We start from the raw sequence: 24,381 nt of genomic DNA, 5'->3' as shown, positions 1-24,381 counted from the left end.
TGTTTGACTGTCACAACGACCCTCTGAGACAGGAACTCCCGTTAGGCCCTTCCTGCAGATAAGGAACCTGAGGTGTGAGCGGGAGAGATGTTCCCAAGCCCACACGTCAGGCCAGCAGGGCGTTCGGGGTTTGTACCAGGCACATCGTACCAGCAGGAATTAATGCATTTAACTATCTGCAAAGTGCCCTTGTTGGCATTTGAGTCAAAAGAGACTTGGCCCCACCTGTTTGAACCCATTGGAGACACATCAGTCATTCAAAGTCAAGGTTGACTGCTCCCTCCCCTCCGAGTGTTTGGTCCTCGTGGAGGCCTTTGCTGGCTCCAGACGCAGGTTCATGGGTGGCGCTCTTTGCCGTTTGGTTCCTTTTTTTCCGTGGCTATAGCTTCCCATTCATGTCATGCCCAACAGCCGGCTAGAGTGGGAGCCAGGAGAGAAAGTCCCGGCTGGGGTCCTGCTAACCTGTCGCCAGAGAAACAGCTCCGAGCGCATGCCACAGGGCAGGTGGGCTGCTTCCCCTGGCGGCTTGACCCGTGGAAACAAGTGCGGGGCGTGCACGTGGGGTAGAGAACCCGCACCCGCCGCCCACACCTGCACCCGGACGCCCAGGACAGTGCCATGGGCATGGCTCCTTCTCTCTTAGTGCTTTCGTGTTTGATATGGCTACATTTTGACATTTTAAAAAGCATTATAGAAGACCTAAAAGTATGCAGAACATTTGGTAAAATGAGTGTTATAAACCAGTCAACAACTTAAATGCCAACTTGGCCACCAAAACTGTGAACACTTGCCTCCCTCTTTTAAGAGGAGGGGTTCTAGATCCAAGGGTGCTCCCAGAAGTCTCATTTCTCCAACTCACACGTGGGGAATCTGCCTACAGCGGTACAGGCCACACAAGCAAGGGGTGGGTGTGCAAACCTTCAGCCCGTCACAGAGACCAGCCCGGGACCCAGTGCTGGTCAAGGAAGTTCCAGGTATGGGCGCGCTTGCCAGGGCCTCCATGCCCACAGGCTGGTTCGGCTGCAAGATGCCCGGAAGGGCAACCCCGGGGTTGGATGCGTGCGTGAGGACCACTCCCTCCAGGTGGACAGATGCAGATTCCTGGGGGAGCCCGCCGCGCGGGGAGGCGCAGGGTCTCACCGGTGACACAGAGATCCAGTAACGACCAACAAGAACAGACTTCCTGCTGTGTCATCTTAAACACGGGCTTCAAATCAATTACTTCAGACACATCTACTCACTGGGCCACCTTCTCCCCACCCCCCACCCTGAATGAAGGAGAGGAAGTCTCACTAAGCGTGCTGCCATCGTGATGGCCATGGCTTGGGCACGAGGTCCCCTGTGTCTACACCGGTGCCCGGCTGAGCTCAGTACTAGAGCCCTGGCCAAATCAACTGCTCGTGAGCCACTTCCGGGGACACCTGTGTTCTTCTGGGGCTCCCACACACTCTGAATTTTCCCCCAATTCACGGACCCACAGAGAGGTCGTTCTTCGGGCTGCCGTGACGCGAGGTGTGTGTGCGTGCGTGCCAGTTTCTGTGAGATGACACAGGTACGCTGACACTTACGTGGCACGGAAACCACTTGTTTCGAGCCCGTGTCTCTTTCTAAGCCAAGGGCTCTCCGGGGGCAGGGTCGTCGGTCCCCGGTGTGTGCCCAGCCCCCCCCCCCCCCCCCCCCAGCGTCATGAGCACAGGCTGCACGATCCCAAGCCTGCCGCCTGAATGGACTTCCTCGGAACCCGCCGTTCCATAAACCAGCACCTCCCTGGTGGGGAGGAGGTGAAAGCCAACCGAAGACTGCGTTCATACTCGCAAATAGTGATTTATTTAGAAAGCTTCCACATTTCTTCCCTTAAAAGTACAAACACAACTACTTGGTGTGTGAAAATTGAAACCCGCCGTAACGCAGTTTCTATCCGGGGCTCTGTGCTGCCTTCAAGGGATCAAAATCGTAAAAACTACATCTCAAACTCTCGGTCACAGAAAAAAGGTCAAAGTGATGTCACTAAAGGATGAGAAATTAGGAAATCGAGGATTTTCGTAAAGAATGAGAAAACGATAGGCTGGTCTTTAAATTCATCCACAAGCACTGCCGTCAGGGTTTCGGAGTTGGGGAGGAGTCTGCCATGTTTTCTCCATCAGGGTCCTTTTGACTTTCCCCCTTCTTTCATCTTTCGTGCACGCTGGAAGTTTCTACCCTCCCTGCTTTCCCTGGTAAGGTGGGAGCCACGAGGGGGGCTGGGGAAGAGCTGAGGTCCGCGGAGCCCCCATGCACACACCACGGCACCTGCCGAGCTCCTCGTCCCACACATGGTGTTCTCGGGGGCACACCATGACTTGTGTGATAATAATGGTCCCTAACACAGAACTTAAACTTCGTGCCCACTTCCTGGAGGCATCAGAAGGAAAAGCAAGGAAGGGAAGGGACAGAAGCCGGGTACCATCCCCGGGTCCAGACGGCAACTGGTTTATCACTCTCACCCTCAGAGAACCTTCTTCTAGAGAGACCTGGAAACTTCCCAGGCCTGGTCACCAGGTGGGGCTCTGGGAAGGCAGCCCTCCCACCTACTCCTCCTAGTCACTGGAAAATTCCAGAATCTGGATCCTGGCCTGACCTTGGTGACACATCTCACTCGCCTCCTGGCTTGCCAGAGGGCTGCTTGCTGCCAGACCAGATCCAGAGCTGCTTCGGGCAGCCACACCTGCTGAACCCCACCGGGACTCAGAGCCGCAGGGCGGGCACATCTGGGCCCCTAAGCGAGATCGCAGAGCCTGAAGCCATCTCATTCCCTGCGGGACTCAGGCCTGCGGCTGTGAAACAGTGGGAGCACTTCCACGGCCCCAGCGCTCCCCTAGACTCAGGCAGAGCCCCTGCGTGGGCCCCCGTCAGTGCACCGGTGGGGGAAGGGCTGGGCACTCGGTTTATCCTTCCCGGCACCTCCCACACCCCCAGGAGAGGAGCCCTTGCCAATGCCTCAGAGAGGGGGGTTGAGGAAAATAACCTTCAAAATGACTTCTTGAAGTTTTGTTTGGTTGATATGGTCACAAAAACTATGATTTCAGAAACATTCTTACTGGACGACTACTTTTTTAATTGAAGTTTTTAGTGAGATGGTGAAGGAGTCACATGCGGTCAGGGGAACAGTGCAGAGAGGGGTCTCCGGGAACCTGCCCATGTTCCCTAATGAGGACAGCTCGCAAAACACAGTCCAGCAGCACCAGCCGGGTGTGGACAGCGGTACGGTCCACTGGTCTAATCCAGACTTGGTCAGTCTCACTTGAACCCTGTGTGTGTGTGTGTGTCTGTGTGTATCTCTGTGTGTGTGTAACTATGTATATGTGTGTGTGGTATGTGTGTAAGTGTATGTGTGTGTGGTATGGTGTATGTCTCTGTATGTCTCTGTGGGTGTGGTATGGTATGTGTCTGTGTGTGTGGTGTATATGTAAGTGTGTATATGTGGGTGGTGTGTAACTATGTATAAGTCTGTATCTGTGTATGGGGTGTGTGTCACTGTGTACATGTGTATAGTATGGTGTGTATGTGTGGTTTGTGTGTGTGTATGTGTGTGGTATGTGTAAGTGTATGTGTGTGTTGCATGGTGTGTGTCTCTGTATGTCTCTGTGGGTGTGGTATGGTGTGTGTCTGTGTGTGTATGTGGTGTATATTTAAGTGTGTATATGTGGGTGGTATGGTGTGTGTAACTGTGTATATATGTGTGTGTGTGCGAATGCAGTGTGTGTCACTGTGTACCTGTGTGTGTGCGGTATGTCTGTCATACTATATGTCTGTCTCTGTGTGCACACGCATGTGTGTGCACCTTACTGTGTATCTGTGTAGAGCCTGTGGGACTTGTGTGCCCAGCACCATAGGGAAGATACCGAGAACTCCATGGCCGCAAGGATCCCCTGTTACCCTTCTAAAACCACACCGCACTCCCTCGTGAATGCACCAGCCTCCCCGTGTCCCAAGCCCAGGCAAGCACCGATCTGTTCTCCCATCAAAGTACAATCATTTCACAGATATCGTGTCACGGAACCATACGGTCTGTATTTCTCTCGGGTTGCTGGTGAGGCCGTCCATGCACACACAGTGAAGTCGTGGGACTCTTTCTTGCCATTTTACACACGCACCAGAAATGGGGGAGGACTCCAGTTTTCCCAGCCATGGTCAGCCTCTGGAGCTGTCACAGCCTCTCATTCCAGCTGTTCTGATAGGTGAGTAGTGATATTTCCTTGGCTTTAATCTGCATTTCCCTAATGGCCAATGATGTTCACATCTTTTCCCGTGCTCGTCGGCCATCTGCATTTCCTCTTGGAGCAACGCCTGTTCGTGTGTCTTGCCCATTTTCTAATCGGATTGTTTCATTCGGTTGACTTTTGAGAGTTCTTCATATATTTTGGAAAGAAGCCCTTTGTTGGATATGTAGTTTGCAAATGTTTGCTCCCACTGGGGCATTCACACAGCAAAAGTTAATTTTGGTAAGGTCCAGTTGATCAGTTTCTCTCTTATGTGTAGGATCCATTGCACGAGGTGGAAGAACTCCTAGTCTAGTTCTAGGTCTCGAAGATCTTTATGTTTTTTTTCCTGAGGGAGTTATAGTTTTATGTTTTACATTTAATCCTAGGATGGATTTTGAGTTAAGTTGTGTGGTCTGGGTGTAGGTTCATCTTCCCCCTCTGTGGACATCCAATTTCTCCAGCACAGCTTACTGAAAAGGCTGGCTTTTCTCTGTTGAATTGCTTTTACGCCTTTGCAAAAATCATTTGGGCATATTCACGTGGGTCTATTTCTGGGGTCTCTGTCCTGTTGGTCTCTGCGTCTGTCCCGCTGACAACACCACACTGCCTTGATCTCTTAGCTACATAGTAAGACTTATTAGGTAGAGTGTTGCCTCTCACTTTATTGTTCTTTTTCAAGATTATTTTAACTAAACTAGGACTTGCGCCTTTCCATACAAATTGTATTTATTTTGTTTCGTTGTCATTGTTTTTGTTTTTCAAATTTTTATTCAAATTCTAGTTAGTTAACATATAGTGTAATATTGGTTTCAGGAGTAGAATATAGTGATTAATCACTTATACCTAGCACCCAGTACTCATCACACATGCCCTTCTTAATACCTGTCATTCATCTAGCCCATCCCCCACCCACCTCCGTCCATCGGCCCTCAGTTTGTTCTCTATCATTAACAGTCTCTTATGGTTTGTTTCTCTCTTTTTCTCCTCCCCCTCATACATTCATCTGTTTTGTTTCTTAAATTCCACATATAAGTGAAATCATGTGGTATTTGTCTTTCTCTAACTGACTTATTTCTCTTAGCATAATATACTATAGCTCCATCCATGTCATCACAAATGGCAAGATTTCATTGTTTTTGATGACTGAGTAATATTCCAGTGTGTGTGTGTGTGTGTGTGTGTGTGTGTGTATGTGTATGTGTATTGCATCTTCTTTATCCATTCATCAGTCGATGGACATTTGGGCTCTTTCCATAGTTTGGCTATTGTTGATAATGCTGTTATAAACATTGGGGTGCACGTACCCCTTCAAATACGTATTTTAGTATAGTTTGGGTAAATACCTAGTAGTGCAATTCCTAGGTGGTAGGGTAGTTCTATTTTTAACTTTTTGAGGAACGTCCATACTGTTTTCCAGATTGGTTGTGCCAATTTGCATTCCCACCAACAGTGAAGAGGGTTCTCCTTTTTCCACATCTTTGCTGACACCTGTTGTTTCCTGTGTTGCTAATTTTAGACATTCTGACTGATCATGTGGTATCGCATCACGGTTTTGATTTGCATTTCCCTGATGATGAGTGATGTTGAACATCTTTTCATGTACCTGTTGGCCATCTGTACCTCTTCTTTGGAAAAATGTCTATTCATTCCCTACAAATTTTAAAATAAGCTTATCTATTACTACAAAACATTTTGCTGGGATTTTGATAGGGATTGCATAAACCTATAGATCATTTGGGGAGAATTGACATCCTTACTATGTTGAGTCTTCCAATCCATGAACCTAGTATGTCTATTTATTAGAGCTTTGATTTCTTTCATCCAGCACACAGATCCTATACTGAAGTAGCCCATTTTTGAGTGATCGTAAATGGTGTCGCATTTTTAATTTCAGTTTCTGCATGTTTACTGATAGTAAGTAGAAATATAACTGATTTTTGTGGCTGATCTTGTATCCTGTGGCTTTGCTGAAGTCTTTTGTCATTTCTAAGAGTTGAGTTTGTGTGTGGATTCCTTGGGGTTTTATACCTAGGGGATCACAGTTTCATTTCTTCCCTTCTCATTTGTATGCAATTTACTTCTTTTTCTTCCCCGTTTCAGTCACTAGAATGTCCAGGACTGTGTTGAATAAGAGTGGTGAGAGCAGACGCTTTTGTCTGTTCCCAGTCTTAGGGGGAAAGCAGGTCTTTAAGTACAACGTCTGCTGTAGGTGTTTTGTAGATGCTTTATTTTTTTTTCAAGTTGAGGTAATTCCCCATTAATTACTAACTTGCTAAGAGTTTTTGTCATGAATGGCTATTGGACTTTGTCATATATTTTTTTCCACATCAGTTGATAGAATCATATGATTTTTCTTCTGTAGCTTGTCGATAGTATGGATTACACTGATTGCTTTCCAATGTTGAACCAGCCTCGCATAGCTGGAATACACCCTATTTGATCACGGTGCATAATTCTTTTTTTTATATTGTTGACTTAGGTTTGTTACTATTTCACTCAGGAATTTTGCATCTAAGTTCATGAGAGATATTGGTCTGTAGTGTGTGTGTGTGTGTGTGTGTGTGTGTGTTGTCTTTGCCTTTGGTATCAGGGTAATACTGGCCTCATAAAATGAGCTGAGAAATGTTTGTCCTTCTCTCATTTTCTGGAAGAGATTGTGTAAATTGGCATTAATTCTTCTTTTAAAACTAAGTGGAAATATCTTTTTTTTTCTTAGAAATTTTTAATTGTGAATTCAAGTTCTCTGATATTTGTAGGAATATTCCAATTGTCTGTTCCATGTTAGTTGAATTTAGTAGTTGGTGGTTTTTAGGAATTAGTTCATTCCTCTAAGTATTCACACTTATGAACATAAAGTTTCCCATGGTTTTCCCTTATTATCCTTTAGATGTTTGTAGGGTCTGTAGTTATATCTGTTTCATTTCTGAGGTTACTTAATTGTCACTTTTGCTGTAAGTTTTTCAGTTTCATTGATTTTTCTCAAAGAACTAACTTTTTTGTTTCATTGATTTTTTCTGTTTTCCTACTTTCAGTTTCATTGATTTCTGCACTTATATCCTTCCTTCTCATTGCTTTGGGTTTATTTGGCTCTTATTTTTTCAATTGTTTGAGGTAGGAACCCAAGTTGTTTTTTTTTTAAGATTTTATTTATTTATTTATTTATTTATTTATTTATTTATTTTTTAAAGATTCTATTTATTTATTTGACAGAGAGAGACAGCCAGCGAGAGAGGGAACACAAGCAGGGGGAGTGGGAGAGGAAGAAGCAGGCTCCCAGCGGAGAAGCCTGACGTGGGGCTCGATCCCAGAACACCAGGATCACGCCCTGGGCCGAAGGCAGACGCTTAATGACTGAGCCATCCAGGCGCCCCGTAAGATTGTATTTATTTATTTGACAGAGATAGGGACAGCCAGCGAGAGAGGGAACACAAGCAGGGGGAGCGGGAATGGAAGAAGCAGGCTCATAGCAGAGGAGCCTGATGTGGGGCTCGATCCCATAACGCCGGGATCACGCCCCGAGCCGAAGGCAGACGCCCAACCGCTGTGCCACCCAGGCGCCCCGGAACTCAAGTTTTTTATTTGAGAACTTTCCTCATTTCTAGTGTAAGTTAATGAGCAGATCTCCCCCTAAGCTCTGCCTTAGCCGAGTCCCGCACATTTCAGTGTGCCGTGCATTCATTTTCGTTTAGTTCTATGTACTTTTAAATTTCTTTTGAAACTTCCTTGTTGACCTGTGGATTATTTAGCAGCGTGTGATTTAACTTCTATGTGTTTAGAGATTTTCTTGTCTGCTGTTGATTTCTCATTTGATTCCATTATGGTCAGAGAACATACCTTCCGTGATTAAAAAAAAAAAAATTCTTTTAGATTTGTTTGGATTTATTTTATGGGCCAGTGTATGGTCTATCTTGGTGAATGTACGCGGACCCTTCAAAAACGTGTGTGCCCTGATACTGTTGGGTGGCATGTCCTGCAAGTACCAGCTAGTCCTGTTGCTGGGGTGTGGCTCCAATCCCCCACCCTGCCGATTCCCTGAGACGTAGTTCTATCAGCTGCTGGGAGGGGGTCTCGTGGTCCCCAATGATAATCCATTCCTCCTTTCAGCTCTAGTGGTTTTGGTTTTGTCTATTCAGGCTGCTTCTTGGGAAGAACTAATAATTTCAAAATCTTAAAATGCCAAATAAAGTTTCGAATCTACATAATTGCATAAAAATTTGGAGAATACAACCAGCACATTTTTTATTCGGAACCACTGTCAGCTTCCTCATCACGCGGTCCTCAGTGCCGACTCTGGAAGGAAGGGCCAGGTCCACGGGTCTCAGAAACCGACTTCCCTCGTTGACATGTTTTTGAAATCTCTTTTCATTATGTCCTTACGTGGAAACATGAAGAAGGTGAAGGGTGGACCTGCAGGGCAACCGTCTAAACTTTCCATTGGAACACTTAAGAACCATGACGTCACTTTTTTGAAGCAGGGATTTGAAAACACAACTTCACAGACAAGTGCGTGGACATGAAGCTGTCCCCTGCTTTCAGTGCCAGGGGTGAGTGTCACACGAGGGACCTGGGCTGCGTGTGACCCTGAGCCCGATAACTCGGCCACCACCTTTCTCTGCTGTTGAAGAAAACATCCAAGAATGTGAGGAAGAGACAAAAATATGGGGAGACCCTTGAATGGCTTCCCATTTATATTTGTAAAAAGGGGTCACTCATGTTGACACTGCTGGTGACACCAGGCAGAAGGCTGCCCAGTGGCCCGAGCCGGCTCGCTCTTTATGTGGCTGCGTTTGGGAGTGTGACTGGCACGTGATGTCAGCGTGCTTCCGTGAGGCGCCCCCGTGCCTGCCGCGGAGCAGTGCACTCGTGGGGCACAAACAGTGCGTGTGGGCCGGCTCCAGCCTCCCGCACCGCTGCCCGGCCAGGGGGCTTGGGTATTCTCTCCATCCCACCCCGACGCCCCAGAGCCCTCCCTTGCAACCTGCCTGGGCTAGATCTCAGTGTTGTCAGGAAGAGGAAACAGGATCCTTGCTGGGGGATCACTTCTGTGGTTTGGTTTTGCATAAACTTCCAGTAACAACTGTAATGTAATAAAAGTGGTAAAACGTTTTCGGTTTTGTTCCAGCAGGTGTGAGGGGCTCACAGAAGTTGGAACACTGATGACTAGCTCAGAGGGGTGGCCTATCCCACAAGCCCTCCGACATGTGCCAGACTGTGGTCAGGGCCTCCGTGCCCTGCGAAGTCCAGGCCAGCAGGGACACGAGGCCCAGGTAAGGACACAACCAATGAGCTAGGACTTGGTCCAAGAACCACAATCTTTGTGCATCATAATTCAACCGTGACCATGGGATCAGATCTGCCTGCGTTATAGGGCCCGGCCCTCGGTAACCATACTTCAAAGAAGCAAATAACCAAGGGAAGACATACATTGAAGGGATAAGATGGAAATAAAGTTGACTAAGGATCTTCAGACCAACTCCAGGGTGATTGTCCAGTAAACGAGTCTCCCTGTTAGTCAGTCGTGACTTGTCTCTGAACGATGGGACATTCTGGCCTCTTCTCCACCCTGCCTTCCTCTCTGGGACTTTTAAATAGCATAGGGCAGCGGCCTCAGGGCAGAGCAGGGACCAGAACCGCCGTCCTTGGGAAGCTCCCCATTCATATGTAATCACATGTGATTCACATGTAATCACATGTGATTCACATGAGTGAATTCACCCAGTAATTCGCATGTGATGCCCCTTGTTCCCTGCTCGACAGGAGCAGGGACTGTTCACCATCAGTCCGGGCCAGATAGAAAATCCTCACGCGTGAAATAAAAAAGGAGCCCGTACACCTCAGTCTGGGGTAGGCGTGGACTGAAGCTGATCAGAGGGCTGTGTCGCAGGGCTCCATCGGGGGCTGGTAGGGACATGCTGGGTGGGGGGGACATGGTGGATGGCGGCCTGCAGGAGGAAGGAAGGGGTGCAGTCAGCACCGCAGGAGGGGCTGGCCCGGTCTATTCACCAAAGGGACCAAGCTGCAGATGAATGGGGGAGTGCTCAGGGCCCACTTAGCCCATGGTCCTTGGAACCTGGCAGAATGATCAGCAGATGAACTCCAGACTCATCTGCTGGGAGGAGCAGTGCTGCTGGGAGGAGCAGACCTGATTAGTGCTGAGCTGCAGGGGGGAGGGTCACCTGCAGCTTGGCTGAGTCGGGGAGTCTGGCAGGGGTGGCTCGGAAGCGACGGACTAGGTGTCATCCTCTCCATCTCTCACTGCTAGTTTTAAATTCTTAGGAGGCCGTGGTTGGGCTGAATATTGGCGTTTGGAGCCCTGCTCCATGGAAAGAGGGTGCTAAGCCTTGGCCTCGTCTCTGAGAGCGAGATGGTGGCAGCTGGAGCGGGGCTATGCCAGGGGGTGCCAGCGGGGCAAGACAGTCACATTGCCAGACTTTGGTTTTTAATCAGAAGGTGCAGTGCTGCTGGCAGTTGGGTGAAGGGACACCTAGGTCCGGAGTGAGGGGAAAGGGGCATCCCCTTTGTGGAAGTCCGTGTGGGACTTTGTATCAGGCATCTCAGAAAGAGCACACCCTCAGACCTAGTAAATCCGCTTTAGGGGTGCCCCAAAGAAACAATCCTAAGCACAGAAAGATCATTTTGCATGAAGATGTTCGTGAAAGAAATTCTAGTAACCGTGAAAAATTGTCAACAACCCAGATTACCCATAGTGTAAAAATCATTAACAAAGTTTGGTTAGTGCTGCGTGATGTAACCTTCTGCAGCCATCCCTAGCTTATCTTATGGAAGTTGTAATAACACGGCGATTCTTCATGTTGTGGTGTTAAACGAAAGGAACAAGATGAAATGGCTTCTGAGCAACTCAGCAGCAAGAGGAAGACCAAAGGAGAAACAGCAGTGGGTATCACTGAGTGGTGAGACGGTGCGTCTCATCGTTTCCTGGCATTCTGCTTTCCTGGTCATTGAAATGTTTTTATTTTTAAGGTGTATTTATTAATTTGAGAGGGAGAGAGAACGAGCAGGGGGAGGGGGGCAGAGGGAGTGGGAGCATCTCAAGCAGACTCCAAGCTGAGCAAGGAATCTGACACAGGGCTCCATCCCATGCCCCCAAGATCATTTCCTGAGCCCAAACCAAGCGTCAGATGCTTAAGTGACAGAGCCACCCGGGCGCCCCTGAAATGTTTCTATAATGAGCATCACTGACTATAATCGAAAATCCTGTATTTTTATGAGTAAACTGCAATGACTTTGCTCTATCCAAAAAGAAAGGGGAGAGATCCCCTGGCCCCTCAGTGGGTGAGCCAGTCATGCGGGGTGGGTGGGTGTTTGACCTTGGAGGGTTCCCCTGGGGCCACGCCCCGACGTGTTTGCCCCGAGACCAGCTTCCTCACGCCATCCCTGAAGTCAAACACAGATCTGGAGCAGGCGTGAGGTGTCTGTTATCTCGCAGATTTCAACAGCCCCACAGAGCGAAGCCACACATTCCTGCCCACTGAAGCCTCATCCCACCCCCCAAATCCCAGGGGCCCATGCAGTGGATGCCAGTGAGATGCAGACTTGCTCGTGGAGGGAACAGAAACGGTGAGAATGGGGAGGCTCTGCACACCGTCCTCCCTTCCAGCTGGCCCCGCACGGGCAGCCACCATCCTGCTCCCAGAGACGAGGCCAGGGCACAGCACCCCCGTCCGGGGATCGGGGCTCCGAACGCCAGTATCCAGCCCCAACCATGGCCTCCTAGGAATTAAAATACTATGGTCATTTTAAATTATTTCTTTGATTGCTAATTATTTTTCTCCCGTTTCCTGTCATGCTTAGGCACTCACCTGTTGCCTTCTAAGAATTTTGTGTTTGTGTCTCTGCTCCTTTGTCTAGTGGAGCTCCAGAGTTTTAGAGTCAACTCGTGTGGGATGTTTCTGTCGTGATGTTCTTAAACTTTGTTCACCCTATATGCTATAAACTTGGTATTTTAAAAATATTTTTATATCCAAAGTTTAAACTATTTTCCATAGCGAAATGTGTTCTCAACCTACAGAGTTACACACACGTAGACGATTTCTCTTCTTGTAACAAGGCTTAGGAATACCTGCACCTCCCGGAAATCGGTTACGTATTTACTGACATTTTCTTTAGTTTACGTAAGGGGTAGCTACTCCGCGGTGCTTTGATTGCTGGTCAGGAGGTCGAGGTCGGTCGTCCTAGCTTCCTTTCCACTTCCTCTTCCACTGTTACCCGCTCTCAGTTCACGTGGACGTGGTCGCTCACCGGCTCGGGTGACCCAAATCCTGACATCTATAGGACGCGAGTCCAGGTCCGCAAGTGCGCTTGCACGTAGTGGGGTGCTTCCGTTTTGCCTGGAGACAGCCCGGGGTGAAGAAGTCCTAACAAGGCCCTGTGCCTCCTCCCTTGGGCTGCAAGCACCGTCCTCCAGCCCCCGCTGTGTGGCAGGAGCCCCGTGTCCCTGGGTGGTCAGGACCAGTCCCCTCCATCTCTCTTCCTCCTCTGCCTGCTGTTTTCGGGGCAGGAAGAGGCCAAAGGGCAACCCCCCACTGCCAGTCCGGTGGGCCCAGGAGCCTGTTTCCGAGTGGAAGCCAGCCCGTCATGGGCAACGGCACTCCCGCCCACGGAGGCCATGGTCATGGGGCTGGGAAGCAAAATTTCTTCCAGGAGGTACAGCCTTTCATGGTGAGAGAAGCCTCTCCAGCTTCTATTGCTTGGTGTCTGGACGTGGGCACTTTGGTTGAGGAGGGACCACCACTGCTCTGGTTTAGGGCTCGCCGAGGCGCAGGCCAGCCACGGGAGGCTCAGCAGGGACTGCAGTCTGCCAAGCCCCTGCTCCGGGCCCGTGGGAAGAGAGGGGAGGTCCCTGCACAGGGTTACGTAGCCTTGCCCTAGAACGCACTGTGACATATCCCATGCACTGAATGATGCATTCTGTGAATTCACAAGTGGGTGCGGCCAGTGGCTGCAGGCTTGGGGGGAAGGCACGTCCAGCCCCGGACCGTGTGACTCTGTCCCTTCGTAACGGAAGGAATCCCGTGGAATCAACGTGTCTCCAGGACGCCGGTTGGCACCGACCTCTGCTGTAGGCAGGATGGGAACTCAGAAGGGCTGTCAGCCGCCACCATCAAGGTCCGGGTCCCACCATCACGGCTGTGGACCGGCTGTCTGTGGGCAGGGAAGGAAAAGTCAGGTGCTCACATTGATTCCTTCGTGGCCGACACCCAAAGCGCAGCCTGTGAGGCCCTGAGCCAGAGGTCTCAGCTAGGCCTGAATATCTGACCCGCAGACACTGAGAGAGTAAGTGTGTGCTGTTTTCAACCCCTGAGTTATGGGGTCATCTGTGGGGTGGGAATGCAGAACTCACCCAGATCTGTGCTGTTTCTCTTACTAGGACCTCCAGAGACCTATGCAGGATGCACAGACGCCACGTCCTTCTCCAGCCTTCCGGACACGCGAGCCAGGGCGTCTGGCCTCATAGCCTGGACCCACGCCTGCGACGCATTTGCGGCTGTGAACGCCTCTCGAAACTGCGAACTGGCAGCCTGTCTAACGGGTCAGAATAGTAAGATCAAGTCTAGCCTGTGTTACTAACAGCCCACCAGTATTTACGGGGGGGGGGGCAGTACAAGGCGCAGAAATGTGTCTCACCCCTTTAGAAAGAGTATGTCCCAGCCTCGTGCCTCCAAGCACCTCACCAGCAGGTGGGGGCCCGGAACTCTCAGACACATGTGCGCTTTCCTAAGGCATCTCGCATCCTGTTTTTTAAATCCAATCAGCATAACCTCATGTCATGGGTGTAATGGGCCAGCGGGAGGTTGAGCAATGTCCGAGGTCTCTCTGGAGTGCTCTGGCAGAGCAGAGAGCTGGCGGGACCCTAAACCCTCCGCCCCATGGAGGTCCACTGCAGCCTGTGCCGTCTGATCTCCAAATCCCGCTGATGCTCTTTGCTGGAGGGAATGGGGGAAGAGCAGAGACTTTCCAGACCAAGGGCTGCAAGCCGGGGGCCAGGGAATGTGCTCCAGGAACCGCATCACACCTAGAACTCTGCTGTGGTTGGACTTACGGAACTGTATACACAGGGCTCGGCAGATGACCGTCCGTGTGCCCAGACTTGTGTGCACCTGCTGAGAACGGGCGCTGTACTTTTTAAGGGTTGCAACAATAAAACAAAGAAGATCTATGTGGCAGAGACCAAAGGTGGCTCACGAGGCCCAATGTGTTCACTCTCTGGCCCTTTACAAAGAAAGCTGCTGGCCTTGCCATTGTCATCGTCCATGATTTTAGCGCTGGCCGGGGAGGCCAAGTCAGCAGGGGTCTGCCACAGCCGTGCCCAGGTCTTCCAAGTCCTCAAGGGTGGCGCTGGCTTCGGCAGTTCCCTCTTCCCCTGTCATGCTGGTTTGGGCTCAGTCTTGGGGAGGGACTTCTGCCATATTATCCCTCACCCCAAGGACAGAGGTGCTGTAGCTACAAACGTGTCTATTCCTGCTTCACGGGCTGGGCCGGGGGAGGTCCCCACAGGACCCAGAGTGAGATAGACTTGGGCCAAGGCTCCATCTCGCACCTGAAACCCACAGGCTCCCTCTTTGGTGGCCCACGTGGGGTTTGAGTCTCAGGATTAGTGTCGGTTCAGAGCAACGATTTAATGGCCGTCAGAGCGTCTGAACACTTGCCTTGCCCGGTACACAGTCCCCTGGGTGTGCTAGCTTCCCAGGACCGCTGTACTAAGTACCACGCACTGCATTTACGACCGAAATTTACTGCTGCCCAGTATGGAGGTGAGAGGTCCGAAATCAAGGTGTCATTGGGGTTAGTTGCTGCTGAGAGTGAATCAGTCCCGGGCCCTTCTCCTGGCTCCTGGAGCCGCGGGCGTTCCGTGGCTTATAGATGGCGTTCTCCCCGTGTAGTGACATCATCTTCCTTCTGGGCCTGTGTCCAAATGTTCCCTTTTATGGGACGCCAGTCATGCTGGATGAGGGTCCACAATAGTGACCTCACCTTAAGCAGGCCATCTGCAAAGATCTTTTTTCCAAATAAGGTCCCATCCACGGCTACGGGAGGTCAAGACTTCAACGCCTTTTGGGGGTGACACAGTTGAACCCATAGCACCGGTCAATGGCTCAGATCTTTCTGGGGAGGCTCGTGGTAGGCTCATCACAGGCATTTGTGGCCCTGATGTAAGGCCCTTCCTCAACGGGACCTGGCCTCCATTCCTGTTGAGGCTGGAGGAGCCGTGGCGCTTGTGAAGGATGCTGGCAGTCCCTCGCCGAGGCATTCTGAACCCCCGGGTGACGGGAGCACGCTCCGGGCACTCCCAATGTGGCTGAGAAGGGTGCGCATGATAGAGCCACTCTGGCCCTGGAGCCTCCATGAGTCTGAGACCCCATCCCCTGCTGCAGCACCAGGCCTCCCATGCCCTCTGTGCACGTGAAGCACCGGAACTTTCTAGAATGTATTTTGACTCCATGAAGTCTATGAGGGAACCGACCGCCTTGCTATCGAGGCTGCCATGTGTTGGAACGCTCCTCATGTCCACTGCATGAGCTGTTGGCCACCGCCAAGCACAGGGCTCCATCCCACCTGCAAGACGGTCACAGCCTCCGTGTGCTTGTGCAGATGCACCTGTCCCGCATGCTGGGTGGGTGTGATGACATCAGTCCTCTGAGCTGGACCCTTCATTCTGCAGGGCTAACACTGCCTGCCTCCGGTCTCGACACTCCCAGGCTCCTCTGGGATGTAAGCTGTCCTCCAGCAGGCCCTGGGCCGGGAGGGGTCTAACCTGACCCCACATCAGGAGTGGCCCCGAGGAGAGTGGCACCCTGTGCCTGCGCTCTGTGAGCCGTGCCACGGTCAGTGGTCTGTGGAAGCTTCGTGGGTAGGAGACCTGACCCCTCCCACAGAGGCTTGGGGGGCGCCTCTGCTGCTGGAGAAGGTCCAGGGCTGGTTCGGGGTGAAAAGTCACCAGCCCCATGTTTCTGGCCAAAATGTCCCAGCCGCGTGTCTCAGCGTTTGCCTCTTTGTTCACGACTGCCAGAATCCTGGTGTAAGGGAGCTGGAGTGGCCAAAGGTCAGCTGCGGCTGCCCGGCCAGGGAGGTCCCGTCGGCCCCAGCCACCCCAGCCACCCCGCCCTGCCCTGCAGCTCTGGGAGCTGGGCCCAGGTGGCCTTCCCACCCGCCCATTCTCGGGGGCCAGCCTCTGTACCCCTGTCCTCTGCTTTTCCATGCCATGTGGGGCTGACCCCAAAATCTTGATCACATGACCTCACTTCATGTCACCTCCCTGTTAAGCTGAGAAGCTGTGACACCACCCCCGGCCGTGGCCACCAGTGCCTGATTCCCAACCAGCAGATGTGCTCAAGGGGCCAACCTCAGGGGCTCATTTCCACAGTGCGTGAGGTGACAGGGTCACCATGGTAGCAATTTTTGTGTCACTCAGAGGCCTGGCGGGAAGCAGGCCTGTCCCTCTCAATCTGGGTAACTCCAGGAGGGTGAAATGGAGAGATTGTTGGCCTCCCTGTGGGGGCAGTGCACCCCTCAGGCTGGAGGAGCTTGGAGGGGGGGGTCTGCACCGGGGCCTGGACAAGACCGCCGTGTGCCGAGGCCTGGACACAGGGATATGGCCGTGCAAGGTGACCCCGCAGGGAGGGACCCAGGAGATAAAACCCCGAGTTCACCTCCTCCCAAGTACTGCTCACAGCCCCCAGAAGCCAGAGAGCGGGAGGCGGTGGATGGGGCCTACGTGACTCTGCTCACAGGGCACAGAGATGGTGGCACATGGGGGAGACCAGCCCCTGCATCACACACTCACCCCTGCACTGAGGAGCGTGGCCCTGGGGCGGGAGATCTGTCAGGCCAAGCCAGAGACACAGCATGACACTGGGGAGAGGGGCCCCAACAAGGGGTCACACCGTGGCTGTGGGACCCGAGTGGCGAGCATCACGTGAGGTCGGGGCCATCTTGGGGTCAGGCACTCCATTTTCCAGAATCTTGCACCACGTGACTTGTTAGCGAGCTGGCGCTCAACCCAGCACATTTTCTGTCTCACTAAACTGTCATTTAAAACAAACCAGGGGCACCTGGGTGGTTCCGTCCGTTAAGCACTGGACTCCATCTCAGCTCCAGTCTTGATCTCAGGGTCGTGAGTTCAAGTCCCGTGTTGGGCTCCATGCTGGGCGTGAAGACTACTCAAAAATAAAACCAACCAACCAACCAAATGGTGTGTAAGGTTATCCCGTGACCTCGGTTACTCCCGCCAGGAGTCCTGGACTTACACCTGAGTGTCACAGCCACCACACCCCGACAGCCACAGCACCCCTGGCCCCCAGCGTGGGGGACAGAGCTGCACCCGCCCTCCACCCAGCCATCCCTGCGGAGCAGGAGGTCACTGCAAACACCCACAGAACGACAGGGCAGACACCCGGGGATCCGTGTCTCCTTCCCTAAATTAATAGGTGCCGGCCTTCCCACCACACTTCCTTCGGATTTCCTTCCGTGAAATAGAATGTGATGCCCACATTGGTGGCCCTCTGTGCCCTCCCTGATCCCATGTCGCTGTTCCCGCTTTCCAGATGCACCCACTACACGCAGTCAGCAGCCCCCTCCCCCCGTGTCACCGGGCACCCTTAGCTCACGGGCACAGCTCTCACCGCGCTCCCGGCTCCACACCCTGGAAACCTGCGGTAGACGGGACATCAGACTGTGAGCGCCCTTCCCATGCTCCCGGTCAGCTTCGCTGCCAACAGTCATTCATTTTCATTCATTCATTCATTTCCCTTCTGCAGGGATGTGATGCACATATGTGCCTTACACTCTTTCCCCCTTTCCCTTCTTCATACACACTACTTCCTCCCTCCCTCTCTCTGTTCTTCCTTCCTCCCTCCTTTCTTTCCTTCCTTAACTTCTCTTTCTTCCTTTTTTTTTTAGCTTCTCCATTTCTTCTTTTCTTCCTTCTTTTTAAAATTAAAGCTATTACAGGCAATGCTGCGAAGATCATCCTTGTCTTTATTTCCTCCTGCCTAAGTGTGGGGACTTATCTGGGGGACGCACCAGCCTAGAAGCAGTGGAATTGCTGGATTACAAGTCTACGTAGCATCAACTCCATTGACAGTCACACACTTCTCTTCCAAACTCTTGTGCATTTTGCATTTCCATGTCTGAGAGCTCCTGTTTCTCTCTGAGAAATTGGGGGTGGTTTTCCATGATCATGAACATCACTGCAGACCCGGCCCCCCACTGGCTGTGGCAAACTGAACCCACCCCCACGGAGGACTCTGTGCCCTGCCCCCCGCCCACCCCCAGGGTCCTGCACCTTACGCCTCTCCTGGACACCCCGCAGGGCAGCCTTGGGGAAGGAGCTGGGCTCAGGGTGGGGGGCACGAAGAATGTGGCACCCCTAGTTCTGAATGGGGCTCCCCTCCCAGAGGGGCTTCCAGGACTGATTCACCAGGTCACTTAGAAAAGTAAGCACCTCTCCAAGGCAAATTCTCGTCAGAGCCTCATCTTTCCCTGTTGCTCATTCATTCATTCCTTGACTCATTCATTCCTCAACCGATGTTTACTGAATAAGAACGATTGTAGGTGCAGGGCCACCGGAGGCACAGAGCAGACCAGGCCCATTGCCCTCACCCACCTTGGCTCTCCTGGGGCCAGTGAATGCTGCACACAGCAGCTGGGGACAGCAAGGGCTCCAAGAACAGAAGAACTAGACTCGGTGGGGCCAGGGCAGCGCTGGCCCAAGCTTGCCCTTGAAGCACAAGGTCGAGGGGGCCTTACTGGGGGGCTGAGACAGGGAGAGGGGTCTCCGGAGGGCTGAGCACCTCTGCTCGTTCAGTTCCGACGGCTGCTCTTATACGCACAGCTCCGTTTTTGAAAGGACTCTGCTGTCGAAGGAAAGAGAAAAACAGAAAAATCAATTTAGGTAAATAAGTTGAAATACAGAGGTCCTCTAGGTAGGATTTGGACACTCTCACGTGTTCTTTTCTTTTTCTTTTTTTTGGGGGGGGGATGGGGAGGAGCAGAGGGAGAGAGAGAATCCCAAGCAGGCTCCCTGTTGAGTGCAGAGCCCGATGCAGGGCTAGATCCCACAACCCCGAGATCACGACCTGAGCTGAAACCAAGGGTCAGATGTTTAACTGACAGAGCCCCCCGGGCGCCTCCATGCTTGACTTTTCAATGTCAGTGCCAACTGGAGGGAAAACCCCTCTAGAGCCACGTTTCCTCCGTGAGGCACATTTGCTGACCTACGACGTGGCCATGGGAACGCCCAACAGACGGAACTCCTGGAAGAGATGAAGTTTGCAGTCTGAGGGCCCTGGGGCTGAGGGGGTGGGGGCACGGGCCGGTTCCTTTCCTGCCCCTCTTGTGCAGCCACGGCCCTCCCCCCAGACCTGGGTTCTCGAAATAGTTGAAGGTCGCTGGCCTGTGGACGTTGAGACGATGGCCTGGTGGGTGGGCCCCGTCAACTCCTTCCCCTGCCCCCAGTTGGACTGCCATGGAGGGCGACCCCATGAGCCACTGTTGACACAACTGTGCCTTTTGGGGCCAGCTCTCACATGAGTCACCCTTCTGTGAGTGTAATGTTGACATCTGCAGGAGTGCCCCCTCTGCGGTTAGCGATCGGGTCATGCCCAAGGGACAGGAGGGCCTTTCTGAATCTCGAGTCCTCATTCAGGATGATTACGCACCTGGGCGCTTGCGCATATCAACTAACCCGTTTTAATCAGTGCGATTACCTGGAGTGGAGGCCTGGGGGCCCCTCCTTAGGCAAATGTTACCCAACAGTCTTTAGGCAAATAGAGGCCGCCCATAAAGCGCAGGGCCTGCTCAGGGTCCCATCCCCGACTCGTGGTCTCCCCTGAGCAGAGAAGAAGGTCACGGCCGGCATGGAGCCCAGGGTGGTCTGCGTCCTGGTGTTGGTCTGCGTGCTGACCCTCAGCTCCCTGGCCCAGGGCGAGCTCGGTAAGCAGCCCCCCTTCCCACGTCATGGAGGGCGCCAGGCCCAGGTCAGCCCCCGTGGTGGTGCCCGAGCCACGGTTTGAGCCGAGCACCGTGCTGGGCCCTGGGAGGATTTGGGAGGGTGAAGGCTGGTGGACAGCAGCAGCAGGGCCACGGCCACCGAAGCTCTGAGCACAGCTGTGAGCAAGTGGGCGCCGTGGTCGCGGCTCACTGTGTCCGCACCGATGGCCCTGAGCACCGGATCTCAAGGGGTGGTCTCGGAGGTGCAGTGGGAGAGCAACTCCCCAGATGTCCAAGCTGGACTCTGGCCAAAGCCACCCAGATGCCCAAGGGCCCATTCCGTGAACAGGCTTCTCCCAAGGACCCCCACGGGCTCCACGGTCCCCGCGTGCATGTTCCGTGGGCGCCACAAGCGACAAAGCCCGCTGCTCCCTTGAGCCGCTGTCTCAGCCCCTGGACCGGGGAGTGGGGAGTCAGCCTCGGGGGCTCGGGGGTGTGACGACACTTTCAGAGAGCACTTCGCGAGCTACTCCGTGCTCAGTGAGTGTTATTTGTTCTCATTAGATAAAATTTCCCAGGTTTTCAAAACCAGGATTTCCACAGAGGTTTGAGGAGAGGGAGAGAAAACCATGGTTCCGTGCACCTCGGGGTGCCTTCCGAGGACCCAATGAAGAATGGGACGTGGGGAGGGGGACGACAAAGGCACCAGGTGTCCACTTGGAAGGTCCCCAAGGCAGGGACAGGCTAAGGCCAGAAAGGACACACGGGCTTCGGGCCTGGAGAAGCCGCTGCTCTGCCGTGGAGGATGCCGGGAGTGTGGCCACGAGGCCACCCCAGACCCGGCTGTGGCTCCCTCTCCCCCTGCCGGCCTGCTGACCCCGCTCGGCCCTTTGGCCCGAGGCTCCCCCTTCTCTGCGGTCAGCCGTCCTGTCACAGAGGAGTCCGGAGACTCGGATTGCAAGCACAGCCCCGGCAGAGACCATTTCCGTCTCGGTCCGTCCTGCGCTGGTTAATGGGCTGACAGATCGGAAACCTGGAAGTCCTGCCTAGGAGCGCCCACTGGGGGGGGCCATGTGCCGGCGAGCCCCCCCCACCCTACCCCGGCCACCGCTTCCCCCTCCGGCAGGCGGGCAGGACACAGAGCCGTGTCTGAGCGTGCACGAGCACACACACACGTGCACACACGCATGCATGTGAACCCACACACACACAGCTCCTCCTGACTTCACAGCCACCCCGGGGGTGGGAGACGCCACCTTCCCTCTCTGGTGGGGAGCCAGATGCAGGGAGGCTGACGTCCTGCAGAGGCCACTCAGCCGGTGGAGGGAGATGGCCCAGATCTTTCCCGCGAAGCCACAGACCCCTTCTTCAGAGAAAGCTTGGGGTGATCCGTGGAGGAGAACACAGAAGCCCGCGGAGTGCAGCTCCCGCGGGGCTCGCCTTCTCAATGCTTGGTTGGGTTAACAGGGCTCAGCCCCTTCAGTTCTCGTGCGTAGACCACACAGGAGCCCCACCTCCCCAGCGTGTCTCCCTGCGTGTTCTCCACCATCCTGGCTTCCATCGTCCCCCCGGGTTAAAGCCGCTGAGTGGCTGAAGGCATCCACTCCACCCCAGCCTCTGCGTCTTTCCTGCAAAGGGACCTACACCTCCTGAGATACACCTTGTTTTCTCTTGACTGCCTTTGAGCACCTGCTTCCCCGGCAGGGTACACGCATTGCATCATCCCCACCTGGTCAACCTCCTCCCACAGGAAGCCCTCCTTGCTTTGTTCAGCCTCGTCCTTCTCCCTCCTGTGCTTGCCGTCAGCACCCTGGGATGGCCTCGCAGTACTGCTCTGTACATTCGCTGGCTCTTCTCCTCCATTACATTGTTGGCTTCTTAACGACGACTTCTCCATCACCTGACACGGGGCCCAACATGAGCTCGGTCCTCGAGCGACCTTCTCTGTCTTCTTTGCTGTGCTAATTTCTGGTCTAGCACACACAAATGGTGTTCAACAGAAATTTATTGATGAGTAAAGCGAAGTGAACAAACGCATGGATAAATTACACAGGTACGTGCAGAGTTTACAAAGCCCGGCACCTTGCATTTGCCCTGAGCTGAAGGGTTTTCATATCGGGAGATGAGGCCGGCCTGTCCCTCTTGCACCCTGAGCCCCAAGTCCCCATCCGTGGCACCAGCCGTGGCACCAGCTGGCTGCTGGTTCAACTGGAGAAGGAAGATGGGCATCAGCCGACGACTGACTTTCGCTCTTGCCTCCTGCACTTCCAGACACGTGTGTGGTGGCCCCCCACCAAAGAGCAAACTGCGGCACTCCGGGCATCACGCCCTCCCAGTGCAAAGAGAGAGGCTGCTGTTTTGACAACACTGTTAGTGGAGTCCCGTGGTGCTTCCACCCTGCGGCTGTGGAAAACCCTCCCGATGGTAAGGCCATATCGGCTCTGTGGGGTCGGAAGGTGTAGGGTTAGGGAGAAAACCTCACGGGAGCGCAGGGCCCTAGTCTGCACGGCCAGCTGTGTCTGTACCCACACCCGGGGCCACGGACGAGCGTGGGGAGAGGGCCCGGCCTGCATCAGGCTGATGTCGGTTGGGGACACAGAGACCAGGCGGAGAGACCACTGGGCAAGGAGCCCGATTCGTGCCTGTGTTTCTTCACATCACTAACTGGGAGCCGGTGAAGAATCCTGGGGGCACTTTACCCCTGGTTGGTGGGAGGGGAGGGAGAGACTGGAACAGGAAGGCTGCCGTGTTTTCTAAGGACTTTTGCCCTTGGTGCTTCTAAGTCAGAGCTCTCATTACTCACAAGTGAACAAAGCATGGGGTTTTCACTGCCTGTATCTCCTTCTCACACCGCACCCTTCAGAGGAGTGCTCCTTCTAGACGGGCTGTGGAGGAGCGGCGCCAGGAGCTGGAATGGCCTCGCCCGGTGGCCGGGAGACCAGCCACGTCACCAGCAGGCACTCGGGACCTCCGCATCGGCGCCTCGGCTCGCTGCGCGGACAGACGGCACACGCCCGCGGACTCAAAATTGGCATAACAATTAAAAGAGATGAATGTTACCCTTGCTCTCAGTTCTTTTTAAAAATTGCAAATGATGGTCCTTTCTTGGATAGGGAGATACACCATTTGCACATGTGGCCTCTCATCGTGGGTCCTACGTGGGCTCACCCCACCCTGGGGAGGCACAAGGGTCAGAGGAGGGAATGAGGTGCTCACGGCATGTGTGCCAGCACTTGGTGTCAGCACACAAGGCCGTCAGATTGTCGAGTGCAGCTCGAGTGTTGGGGGAGTGCAGCTGGTCTGGTCCCCAGCGCCAGGCGGGTGGGCTCTCCCCGCTGACAGGGAGCACCGGGCCTGTGTTTTTTGTACCTGCTGCTCAGTCCCCACCTTCTTTCTTACCTGACTTCCACCCTATAAAAAGTGGGGAACACTCTTTCAGCTGGAGGAGTCTCTGGGACTTCGTTCTGAATCATGAGGTGGGAGGATATCTACTTGGAGGCTCTGGGGAATGACTTTCCCTCCTTGGAGGAAGAGCTCCCTCTTGCTGCCCTGGCCAGCCCCTGCAGCCTGCCTCTGGATGTTGTGTGGTGTGAGAGTGCGATGTGGTGCTTCGAGCAGCCATTCTGTGCTAATGAGGAAAAGCCATAGAACTAGATCCCTGACACCCCTGAGCTACTGATTTGACTCACCCACTTTGAGACTTCATGTTGAGTCAACCCAAATGTCCCAATGGGTTAAAGCCCTGCTAGCTGGGTTTTCTGGTCCTTGGTGACACATTACCAGGGCCCAGCTACTACGGGTGGGGGCAAACTCTCACCCAACGTGAAACTGCTTTGGCTGAGTCTTCCAGGCTGGGCCCTTGAGCTGTTAAAGGCATGAGGGCAATTCATTTGTTCCCTCCTCTGCGCCTGGCAACTTCTCCCTGAGCCATCTGTGTGGCTCAGGCTCTCTCTCTCGGCTGGAACTTCGGGCTCTATGGCAGCAGAGAGAAGCCACAGAGGGAGGTGTTACAGGGAGAGTCAAAGGCGTGTCTTTGTTGTCAAAACCAACTCGCTTCCAAATGATATTTCATCCTTAACTTCATCCCCCCATAACTGACGAGGACGGGGCCGAGAATGTTTACCAGCCCGACTGGCCCCACCGCTCTCATAAATCACGGGCCTGCTGATAATTTCAAGGATGCACGGAGAGA

General features: G+C 53.3%; 1 protein-coding gene across 1 annotated transcript; it reads left to right on the top strand.

The window, feature by feature from the left end:
* The first annotated feature begins 20,051 nt into the window (after positions 1-20,051).
* TFF1 (trefoil factor 1) lies at positions 20,052-23,242 on the top strand. Its single transcript, XM_057306648.1, has 3 exons — positions 20,052-20,192; positions 22,461-22,613; positions 23,053-23,242. The coding sequence occupies exons 1-3, from the start codon at positions 20,117-20,119 to the stop codon at positions 23,067-23,069; spliced, it is 246 nt and encodes an 81-aa protein (XP_057162631.1). The 5' UTR covers positions 20,052-20,116; the 3' UTR covers positions 23,070-23,242.
* The last annotated feature ends 1,139 nt before the right edge of the window (positions 23,243-24,381 follow it).

Source organism: Ursus arctos, unplaced genomic scaffold, assembly GCF_023065955.2.
Source record: "Ursus arctos isolate Adak ecotype North America unplaced genomic scaffold, UrsArc2.0 scaffold_4, whole genome shotgun sequence".
Lineage (NCBI taxonomy): Eukaryota > Metazoa > Chordata > Mammalia > Carnivora > Ursidae > Ursus > Ursus arctos.
The sequence above is the reverse complement of the archived record's forward strand: the minus strand, read 5'-3'. Positions and strand labels throughout refer to the sequence as shown.